The sequence below is a fragment of the Bacillus rossius genome, chromosome 3, assembly GCF_032445375.1.
Source record: "Bacillus rossius redtenbacheri isolate Brsri chromosome 3, Brsri_v3, whole genome shotgun sequence".
In the NCBI taxonomy this organism is placed as follows: Eukaryota; Metazoa; Arthropoda; class Insecta; order Phasmatodea; family Bacillidae; genus Bacillus; species Bacillus rossius.
In genome coordinates, this window is record NC_086332.1 from 6,826,039 (window position 1) to 6,838,347 (window position 12,309).

The 12,309-nt window shown below is 40.7% G+C and overlaps 1 protein-coding gene across 1 annotated transcript in view; it reads right to left on the bottom strand.

The window, feature by feature from the left end:
- Window positions 1-12,309, bottom strand: part of LOC134530138 (uncharacterized) — a 43,751-nt gene that overhangs the window by 17,425 nt on the left and 14,017 nt on the right. The window contains exons 3-6 of the mRNA XM_063364755.1: window positions 7,405-7,620; window positions 5,045-5,185; window positions 3,147-3,719; window positions 1,485-1,709 (exon numbers count right to left, since the gene is read on the bottom strand). Of these exons, the coding sequence (XP_063220825.1) occupies window positions 1,485-1,709; window positions 3,147-3,719; window positions 5,045-5,185; window positions 7,405-7,620 (1,155 nt within the window). The remainder of the gene's footprint in view (window positions 1-1,484; window positions 1,710-3,146; window positions 3,720-5,044; window positions 5,186-7,404; window positions 7,621-12,309) is intronic.

Sequence of the window (12,309 nt, forward strand, 5' to 3'; positions counted from 1 at the left end):
CAACCAATTTTTTTACTTTTTTACTTATTACAAATCATAAACAGGTCACCGTGAACTTAAATAATTACTTATATCAATATAAACATTCCAAACTGTTACAAAAAACCATTTTCATCTAGTTTCAATAATCAAACATATTATATCAGCTGTTATGTGTCGTTCTGTGCCGCCCCCAGCTACTTGGCGCCCTAGGCCAGGGGTCGGCAACCTTTTGAGTCGGAAGAGCCAAAAATGACAATTTACAAAATTTCAAAGTATTTAAAGAGCCACAAAAATTTTTCTTGCCAACAATAAACAGTACTTGAATAAATAAAGTTGCGCAGTAATATTGCGTCGATCGCATTTTTACCAAAACACACAATGACGTAATATTACGTCGGCAGCCTTCAAAGTGTTAATAAAATATAACAAGCGTGGAAAAAAAACCAGGCTTACTACTGGTTTGTAATAAAAAAAATATTGTCTGTATAAATGACCTGGTGATGCAGTATTTCTGGCACGGAACTAAAGAGCCGCAGCTTAACATCCAAAGAGCCGCATGTGGCTCGCGAGCCGCAGGTTGCCGACCCCTGCCCTAGGCGTTTGCCTAGTTTGCCTATATGGACGCGCCGGCCCTGCTTCTCTACAATGGTTTTTGTGACCATACTTCGTGATATTTCCATGTCTCTTGAGATGCAGCCAAGTTACATTCTGAGATAAATTCCAAATATAACCCAACACTAATCCAGTTGATTTGTGAATTATGAATTGCTGTGAATCACACCTATGATTGAATTTTTTCTAGCATATTGCACTACCAATTTTTTTTTAATAAGTAAAATAAGCACATACATGATTTTTGCGGTTTTAATCTAGGAAGATATGAAAAAATTGGGGTTTTTCTTTTCACGAAACTTAACTAGAGGGTAATTTGTAGGCATCCGTATATTTGAATATTTAGTTTTTAAACATTTTGAGTTTAAATATTAAAATTTAAATAAGTTGCATTAAAAATTCTAATTATACAATAATAGATGCTAATATATAAAATAGTAGATGCTAATTTAATAAAAAGTAGATGCTAATTTTTCCAGCCCCTACCTACTGATCTGTAAGTAAATTCTTCTAGTATATATTGTTCTGGGAATACTAATTTAGTCATTAAAATTTCTCTGTAGACCCATATGTCACTGTGTTTGTATCTACAGTACAATAGTAATGTAAGTATTTTTGAATGAAACTGTTCACATTTTGATTATTTTTTAACTCTGCCCCCACTGAATTTGTGTTACATATGTTGATATTTGTAATGAATGCATAGATGAAATACAAATATGAGTATGTACCATCTGTATCAAAACTCAGATTAGATGCCTGACCGTTAGGTAGGTACAGTGTTTGGATCCAGGAATGTTACTTTTTTTTACTTTTGAAGTTAAATGTATATCAATTCAAATCATTCTCACGAAAGCTATAAAACCTTTTTGAGTGTCCCTATTGCTCACCTCAGGGTCTTGTGGTGAGGGTTGGGGACCCGTCCTGTCTCTCAGTCTCTTCTGGAGCTCTTGGAACGTGTTGTTGGGCATCAGGCTCTTGGCACCGCTCATACTCGCCATGGACACCTCGTGAGGTTCCTCTTCGCCGCTGTTCCCTTTGCCCGCGTCCCTCTCGAAGGAATTGTAGTCTATCACGTCATATTCCACGCCGTCGTTCACCGACCGCCGAGTGTCCTGAAACAACGGTCATGTTCCAGCAGGCCAATTAAATCATATTTCCCCTTTCCAACTTCCAATTCTTGAACACACTTCCCCACTTAACAAATACTACAGCGAATGGAACTAACAGACGTATCAACAAGTGAAAAAGAATTTAACATTCAGGTCTGAACGTCGCCGAATAGCTCATCAGTTAGGGGTGGAACGGAGAGATGGGGCAGCTACGGAATGCATGATTGGAGAAACTAGCGACACCGTGGTCCCAGCTGGAGGGCCAGGTTCGAGCGACGAGAGTCCCCTGCAGTGTCTCGCGAGCTGACATCATCCAGGCTCGAATAGCATTCATCCCCACTACGACTTATCTGCCTGGTCGCCGGTCCAAGGAACAGCATCGTCATTAACGTAGAGGGACATAATCCAACTAAGAGAGTGTGAGTTTGATGTGGGAACCACACAACAACCACTAAATTCTCCATACAACCCATAAACATTTAGCATCAATCAAACTAAATACTTGAAATGTTGTAACTTTTAACTACTTCACAGAAATAATTGGTTAGTAGAGAAATCTTGTTTTAACTAGACTCACTAGTTAGGATTCAAATGGTTGCACAACAATATACGTACCTAACTTAATATATTGAGATATTATATTGCATAATCTTTTAGTATTTATTTGATCCTGGTCCTTTGTAATAATCTTGTTTAATTGTTGTATCTCAGCCAGTGATCCCAGTCAGTTACAGTGAATTCATTTGAAACCCATTGGATAAGTTAGACTAAGTACCAATATCAATTTAGGCTGCTGGATAGTGATCGTTTTGGAACCAAAACAATATATTCACAAAATTATAATGATATGTACTGTAAATGTGGAAATGAATCAGAAATATATATTATGTTAGGTAACACACTGCTTTAGAACGCGATGATAATGGATATTTTCACAGTAAAAATCAAAAGAAGTTCAGCTTACTTGGTACCTATTTTACTGGTGCATCTATCACTGAAACGTGAGTTTTCTGCTGCAAGTAAATAGGTGTACAACTTTCGTAGCACATCCTTAAGTGAAGAGACATCGCAGTAAATATTTAAACGCAAGAACGTGTTGCGATAAAAGCTTGCACCGTATGTATTGTTCAGTGGCGGATCCAAGGGGAGGCACCAAAAGCAAGTGACCCCCCCCCCCCCCCCCACCACGAAATCCAATTGTCAACTACATTAATATTGCCGACAAAAATGATTGTTTCTGAAACCAATAAAATATTTTAATATAATTAATGAATTTCTTGTAGAATCATAAAGTGTGGTGGTTGGACGTTATGTGTAGTGTGAGTAGATTAAATACAAATTTAGTAATTTTAAGACATTTTTTCTCTGGCTATTCTGAAATCCTAGAGTGCCCCCTCTGAGGTGAATCTCTGATCCGCCACTGGTATTGTCAAAGCTTACGTGGTTGACGCCGTTGTGATGCTTGGACTTCTTCTTGTGGTACTTCCCCATGAGCCGGTGGATGAAGCTCATCCTGCGCCTGGCCTTGGGGCGAGGGTCGGCGCGCTGCCCGGTCGAAGCCGGCGCGGCCCCCAGCATGCAGTACTCGGCGTAGTCGGCGTCCTCGTCGTCCTCCGCCGCGGACACCGAGCCGGCGGGCGGTCTGGGCGGCAGCTCCGGCTCCTGGGGTTCCTGGGGCCGCTCCTCGTCCAGCGAGCTGTAGTACACCTCGCCCTCCCTGTCGGCCGGCGCCTCCACGACCTCGTACCGCCCGGCAGTCTCCGGCCTGTCCCCGCTCGGGTCGTACAGCCTGTTCTCCACCACCTCGCCCGTGCCGTTCCGCAGAGCAGCGGCCCCGTGCTGGCCCGGGGTCTCCTGTGCAGCGCCCTCCTGCCGCGCCGAGCCGTACCTGTTGTTGCGCGCCTTCAGCACGGCCTCCAGGCCGCCCATCTTCTTGATGTGCTGCAGCAGGCCCTGCTGCCGAGCCCTGCGAGGCAGCGTGCTCTGCCGCTCCTCCTCCGGGCCCGCCTCGCTCTGCAGCACCGCGCCACACTTCCCTGACCCACGGCTCTCTTCCCGCCGACAACAGGGCCTGACTAACCCTCGGGCTAATTGGAAGGTGTTATGTAAAAATGGTTCAACCCACAAACATTTTCAACTGAGTAAATTGAGCTCAAAGTTGAACACACAATAACCGTTATTGTGGCAGTGCGTTGAATGTTTGGTCGCAAGATGGCATAGTAGCAAGGAATGTCGGGTAAACAAATTTAGCTCAATTAAAAGTGTCATTTTATCTACACAATTATTTCAATAACTTTTTTTTCCTTTTGTTGGTTAACTCATTTGTGCATAACACCATCCAATTAGACTGCATCCTAGGGCACGCTGAAATTGTGTCTTCGCATGCACTATTAATCTAGCGTCATTGCATCTACCCTACATATTTCAACTAGACCCGAAACAAAAACACTAAAACTAAACGCGCTGTGAACTGAAAAAACCTTGGGACTCCCTGATCTTAACAATAAATTTTGAAATTTTAAAAAAGTGCGCGTAAAACAAACACTTGACTTGTCACCTGGCTGGGGCGCATCTTCATAAATTAGTCTAGGGCGGTCAGAACTCTTGATCAGTCGCTGACCGAAAACAGATCATCTAAGTGAATTACTCTTAACTGTCACCAGCTGGTCGAACACACCGTATTTCAAGTGCGAAGTTCGTGCTAGTGTGTTTCATCGGTCTAGAATGTTGTTACATTGTTGCATTAAGGAGTATTAGTCATTCTAAGAAAACAAAAAATATAGGTATATTTTTTTGTTTCATTCCAGAATTTTGGGCTATTTTTCTTAATGTTTCGCATAAGAAGGCAAACATCGTATAAGCTTTAGTACTCTGTTACAATTTGTTAATTACTTTTAGACTCTCATCTGTAATGCAGAGAGAATCATTTCACACAAGCGACTATTCTCAGTAATGTGTGGATCCCGCCCGCGCAGCTAGATCAGGCGAATCTGTGTGGGAAATATCTCAGAGGTCGACACACATGGGACTTCTTCACTTCACCAAAAAGAAAATGGCATTTTAAATTGCAAACATTACATAGCCACACAGTTTAGGTAGCGTGTACTTACATTAAAAATGCTTCCTAAATCATTGCTTATTGAGTAGTTAAAATTGTATTTGGATTTAATCACCAGAATATATCTCTATAAAAACCCAGTGTAAAAGAAAACTTGTCATACCTACGCATGGAAAATGTTTTATACTTTAAGACTCGGTCTCGGATTTTACATCGCCATTATACGGGAGGAAACACAATGACGTGTCGGTTGCTCTACATCTATATACTCTATGAGCACCTTAGCAGCGGTGGGAAGCGCGTCCATAGAGTAGCGGAAGTGCAGAGAGCCGCCCGCCGCCGGTGCTGCCGCCTGCTGGCAGCCTATGGAGTCGAGCAGCGCCTGCAGCCACTGCTCCTGTACTGGCCGCTCCTTCATCCTCTGCAACCACGTGGCGTTCACTCCCTAGACACCTTCCCTGCTTCCTTCAGTTGGTCTGCATGTTGCATCATGCCTTTCATTTCATCCTTTTGTGTTTCTTCGTAACCAATTTCGCAGGAACAGACTTTTAAGTTTGAAACTGCGACTCTTGTGTAACCAGATTTGTGTGTATTATTATTATCATTATTTTATATATTTGGCCTCGATGTCTCTGTACTCGCTTACTCAATGAATACACCGAATTTTTGAAAACTAAAAACCTTCAGCCCCTTAAGGGGCCCGCCTCGTCAGGGTGTATGTGTGTTAGTGAGGTGGGATGATAAGCGCGACGCTCGCTGGTGCTTCCAGCGCGGTATAGCCTCTAAGCGCAATCTCTGAACTGGCGCGCATTCGTCTCGTCGTCACAGGATAACTGTGAAATTTGAGCGGTGACCGTAACATTATATGGCGGAGAAATGAAGATAAAGGTGTTATGCAAGCCCCTTAAGTACTTTCAAGAATCTGTACTGATTGTTTTATGCCTAAAAATTACTCTGAAAACACGCGTTTTAGGCATTTTAACGCTTCTAAAAATACAGTTTAAAAACTTAATCCGAAATTAAAAGTACTTTTCGGTCCTCAGCGAACTCTTAAATGCTATTCGTAAATAGGCCCCACTCGGATATCTTGAGTAGTTTTGAAATCGCGTTGTTTTTCCTGAAGCTCTGCACACTGTATGTGTGCCCAGGTAGGCGGGCCCCTTAATATAATTGAAATTCTACACTGCCCCACGCTGGTGACGTAACTGCATTTTCATTGACTTCAAGGCTCTCTCTCATGATAATAAACTGCTTCAAATCAAACATGCAAGAATGTGTTGCATAGCTGGTGACATCGTCAACACCACTTCGGTGAAATTCGATATAGGTCATCCCCATAATTTGTATTATTTGATGGTGTTTAGCGTGGCACGATTGTACCAACTCAGAGCGCTGCTCTCACCAAATAGCGGTCACGGCTACTAACTTATCAATGTCGAAATGTTGACGAATCGTTTCGGCACGAAAACACACGTGACCAACACTTGCTCGAGTAGTATCAGGATGCAACATTAGAATAGATTTAATTACGTTTTCTTTCAATACAAATAATTTTAACTGTAACATGATACTGTGAACAAACAGAAAATTAATTATCTATGTGAGTATATTGTGCAGACAATCTGTGCAGTAACCATCGTTTGGGAGCGAGATATAACTGCTTATTGGTACCGTCAGTTGGGGTAACATTGGCCCTTTGAGGGTAACTTTAGTCCAAGACAAAAAAAATTTTTAACCATGTTACAACTCTTCAAAATATTTATTAGATGTGATGATACATATGTAACATATGTATCATCACATATAATAAATATTTTGAAGAGTTGTAACATGGTTTAAATTTTTTTTTTGTTTTGGGCCAAAGTTACCCTCAAAGGGCCAATGTTACCCCAACTGACGGTAGTCATATTGAACCAACAGAATTAAAACAGTGCATCGTGGCTTTGCGCCCAATACTACTTGCGCAGTTGGTATGTTTTTGAGGCCGAGATGTTGTATGAGTTGTGGGTCCGACGCGACGATCAATGCAGTTAATGTTTGATTATTTATGGTCAGTACGTTGCCAACTTAACATTAGAGTACAGGTCTACATGTGCATAATTATTTCAACAAACACAAGGGTCATGTTTATATGAGACGATATTAACACCTCCACTGGCCAGGCCAGGCAGATGAGATCGATCAGTCTGTCATGTACCTCCATGATAGTCGGCGACATAGAATAAAGAGGGATATAGAAGTGCGTCTCTTACAATGGAAACTGAAACCATGTTTTCTTTCAGGTGGGTCCATAACTACTAGCATAAACAACTCGAATGGGAGGTTCAAATTCGAAGTGTTAGGTCTATAATGTTAATATAACTACTTGACGACTAATTACAAAATGAAAGAGATTTAAACTGTGTGACAAACACTTAATACTGTTTTGTGATTTTTTTTAAAAAAAGAAATATTCTTGACTAAGAGATGCAAAATTTCTGGTATGCCACACCATGAAATATGTGGCAACAAAAATAAAGTGAATTAATTTAAAGTGGCTTGTTTGCCTGATGATAGCTTATGTATTCTAGTAAAGTATTAAGAAAGCTACAGTCTAGCGTGGCTCACGAGCAGTGGCAGTGAGAGGGGCAGACGGCTCACCAGCACCACGCGCTGCGTGCGCGTCACCACCTCGATGGTGTAGCCGTCGTGCAGTCTGGCGCCGCGCGCCGCGCCGGGCCGCACGCACGACACCAGCCCCATGTTGATGGAGCCGCGGCACGCCGACAGCCGCACGTAGTCCTGCTCGGAGCCGTAGTACAGCAGCAGGCGGCCTTCCAGCACGAACCAGTAGCGCTTCCAGGTGGCCACCAGGCGCTGCGGAGCATATCCGCCAGTGTGTGGCTGGTCCGGTCTCCGTCAGACCGAGCATGCTTCTTTCCACAGACGAGAGAGCCGAACACCCGATCGTGCATCTTCGGGGTTTTTTTTTTTTTCATTGTAAATAAATATACCTCATGATAACTAATGGTCAATTAGGTTAGGTTAGCTACATCATAAATACTTTAAAACATTGTGGACGGTTGATTTGGTTAGGATAGCTACAATTAAAGATACTGTGAAATCAAAAATCCAAAAAAGCGAGCATGAACCTCGGGTGTGGCTCTCTCGTCTGTGAAATAAAGGCTTCCCGTCCGCTATTAGTCTAACAAGGAGGGAGATCAGCGCCCAATGATCTCGACAGCACTGCTCTCTCTTCGGTCAATGTCATTACGCTTCTAAAGTACCTACACCCCACAAGCGAGTGCACTTTCATGAGAGGTAACTCTATCCACGTTTTCAGTTCGACAGCTGAATATTCTTCCATCATACCTGAGAAGAAACAATGTTAAATATTCGGCTAACAATTATTTTTAAAACTAAGTGCAGAGGTTATTTTATCAAAAGGAATACCATGCGTAGAATGGAAGCTAATTGTCTCTCTAGAATCCGCAGGGGAAGCCTTCATTTCACAGACGAGAGAGCCACACCCGAAGTTCCCCGAAGTTCATGCTCGCTTTTTCCCCCCGTATCTTTAATGTAGCTATCCTAACCAAATCAACCGTCCACAATGTTTTAAAGTATTTATAATGTAACTAACCAAACCTAATTGACCATTAGTATCCTTTTGTCAACACCGCCATATTTATAGAGGTGTAAAAGTAACGAAAAAAAACGTACCCGTATGTATTCGTTACTATAACAATCAGTACTCGCTACTATCGTATCGTTACTCGTTACTTCTGATACCGCATAACATGCAACGAATCGAGTCGTATTGCGTACGCGTACAGTATGACGTCGCGTAAATAATAATAAATAGAATATATACAATTAACAATATTTGATAATTAACAGTTTTTGTTATCCAAGAAACAATTAAATCTCATTAGAGCGGCTTTATTATATTATCTCTTTTAAGATAATAAAAAAAACGTGAAAATTCGCGATAATAAAAAACAAAAACATACATATTTCTAATTTGTAAAAATTACTTTCTTACGTTGTTTCTGTTCCAATTTGAAACTTTGTCCACACACAATACCTTTAATAAACAGTAAAAAACTTGGATGACGAATTTCCAAATTATACTTTACTTAATAAACAAACATCGTTCTTTGTAACGTAAATTCATCGAATATGCGCGCGCATGCGTGAAACATACGAAAAATGCGAGTAACGAAATGCAGCCGTGTGTAACGTTTCGTTACTCGTATATAGACAGCGCACCCGTTACTCAGTAACGAATACAAACTGTTTGCTACAGCTCTACATATTTATTTACCAGAGGTCCCCCCCCCCCCAAACACTATGACTCACCCCCCCCCCTAACATAATGATGCCCCCCCCCCCCCCAAATTTTTTGTACCATTTTCTCAATGATTTTATAATATTATACTTTTTTAGTATTATATTTTGTCACATTTTGCATTAATTAAAACTAATTTTCTAATAATAATAATTTTGGTCATATGCGTGTGTGCGCTTATTGATCGAAGCGGGGATAGGGACCATCCTGAACCGACAGATGCCAAACTGCTTTTATTGAGGAAAGTGCGGGGTTGCCAATTTGATATACAAGATCCTTTTCAATTATCAAAGCACCAGAAACGTATTTTTACATTAGAAGCTATAAGTATGTAAATGATATATATATATATTATCTCGTCTTTTGACAACCCCCTCCCCCCCTGAAATTTTAATGACGCAGTCTGCGTCGTAAACCCCCCCCCCCCCCTGAAATTATAATGACGCAGTCTGCGTCGTTACCCCCCCTCCCCCCTGGTAGGCACCGCTGTATTTACAATGAACAAAAAACAACCGAAGATGCACGATCGGACGCTTGGCTCTCGTCTGTGAAAAGAAGGCTTCTCATCCGCAGCAGGCTGTAGCGTACCTCCGGTCAAATGGGGTAGTTACTTGGTCGCAGCATGTTTCACCGACTCGACGTGGCGCGCGCGTGCTCCGGAGAGGAGAGCGAGGCAGTCGACCAAGTGAATCTGAGGTTTCACTGGCCGCGACACGCGGCGAGACGGAACACGTCTGGCCAATCAGCGCCGGCAGAGGCGCATCAAGGCCGCAGGAGCGCCGCGCCGGCGAGACTTGCTGACATGCACTTTCATTTCACTCAACAGTCAACACCCAACTAGATATCTTCCATTTTTTTGAAAATTATACTTCTTTACGCGCGTTATGATAATATGATGCGTGAAATTTTACGATGCGCTCGCAGCATGCAATAACATTTTTATAGGATGGAAACATTGGAAACATAGGCTACATAAAAAAAGCCACATAAAAAAGGCTACATAAAATATAAAAACTACATACAAATAAAAATTATGTGGTTTTAAATCTTATACTTTAGAGATTGATATTAAGTAGGCCTACTGGTCCATATCATTAAAAACATTTATTTATTGTGAATGTTAGTGTTTATAAAAGTTTTCAAGTGTATTTATATAAGTGAGGTTATGTTCCCAAATGTATAACGATGTCAGGTTGCTTGTAAGCTTCCATTGTCGCTGGCAGGGAGTGTCTATGGAGGGTTTAGTAGTCTCCTGGCCGTTTTCATGGGAGTGTTTTTTTTTTTTAGATTATGTTCCCGTATGTATTAATCATTTGCATTATAAATTATTACATTATTTAATAAATAATTCGATTTAATAAATTAAAATTAATATTTAGTATATTTATTTATTTTCATTATTAATTTTAATATATTTTGATTATTTTACTCAATTAATTAATTTTATACACGTGTTTATATTAATATTGAATATTTATTATTTTATTTAATTTTTAATTCATTAAATTTAAACTTTTACCAGGTGTCCGGTCCTTTCCTTTTTTATTTCTATTAGGTAATTATATACATACACAAAGTTAGTTTTTTACTACGCTAAGTAAGTATAACTTCTAACGCGCGTACATAAATACACGCACCCATTTTTTTTCCCCCTGGTTTAACATTCACCCCAAGTGCAGTGACATAAGGCTCAAAAACAATTTATACTCTTAAAATAATAAGCAGTTAACTGAAATGGGCGCTGTAACATTGGTGACGTTTGTGAAGGGACAAATACCGTCCCCCCCCCCCCCCAAAAAAAAAAACACCGTTTAAGAACTGGAAAATTTTGCAAGTACTGCGTTAATAGGCCTTTTAATTTTAACAAGTGATAAAGATATCGCGTTTGAGGCTGCGTGATTTTCTGGAAAGCTTAAATGAACTTCGAGCACACGCGTCAAATGAACTGGAACTTTGCAAAGATACTGAAAGCCCGGGCTATAGAACTTTATTAAAATAGAAATACGTTATTCTATTGTTTTGTATTTACGTAGCAGGAATATTGTATTTAATTTTTAATTAGCTTTTTACATGTTTGTTTTTACTGTATTTTTTTAGCGTGGGCACGCAGTTATGCCAGTTTGGATTTTAACATCTTTTTCATTATTATTATTATTATTATTATTATTATTATTATTATTATTATTATTATATTATTATTATTATTATTATTATATTATTATTTCAACATTGTTTTTGTCTGCAGGCAGTTAAATGCATTTGTATATTTTGCCTGGAAGATATATGGCGCTATTAAAGAATAAGGTAGTAAACTTTTACACTGCTAATATAATTTGCCCACTCCATCAACTTTAGTTTTTTTTTTAATTTTAAAGTTTTGTTTTTCCGATCACCCCTACGGCGTGAGAGCAGGTCAGAGATAAAGTTGCGGATTTGAGAGTTATTTTTAATTTTGCTCATGTTGGCACCGCGACTCGTAGACGCTGCTCCCTGGTGATAAATCAAACAAATGTTCGGGAAAAGTGATATGGCCCACGGAATAGCACGTCTCAATATCCCTCAGCCTAATTCATTTTCATGACTCAATAAGAAATCAAGTACTGGCGTGGAATGGCTGTGAAGCTGTGAAGCCGTGAAGCCAGCACGCAGACTGCAGAAACAACAAATGAAATTATTGCGTGCACACAACTCCAACAACTAGAGAGAGCGAGTGTTTGAAGAGGTATTCCACTGGCGAGGGCTCTGGCGTAGACCGTCGACTGCAATCACGAACACAGAAAAGAACCTCATTCTTGTGTTTTCTTTTGTTCCGTGGTCACTCAACCGCTTGGTTCAACCACCTCCAACAATGGAGGATAGGTCCCTTCTAATAGGGGTCATCTGTAGAGACTTGCAAAATTCGCGGATTCATTCGGTGATAGGCTAGAATTCAAACACATATACCTCTTAGATAATTTTGCTATTGGCTTACTGTTCATCTGGACGAATCTCAACCAGTTATAAACCCTCAACCAAAGAAGGATCGAATCAGACAAACCAGCTGAGACGAATTACAAGTCGGCAGCCAATGAACTTGCGTTATTTGCCCGAGTGTACAGGGGTAAGTATGTGCAGTCTATCCTGAAGGCCATCGAAACCGCGAATTTTGCAGGTCTCTAGTCATCAGAGAAGATGAGGGCTCACGAGGTGAGAATGGAGCATTTCAGTGGTGAATGCAC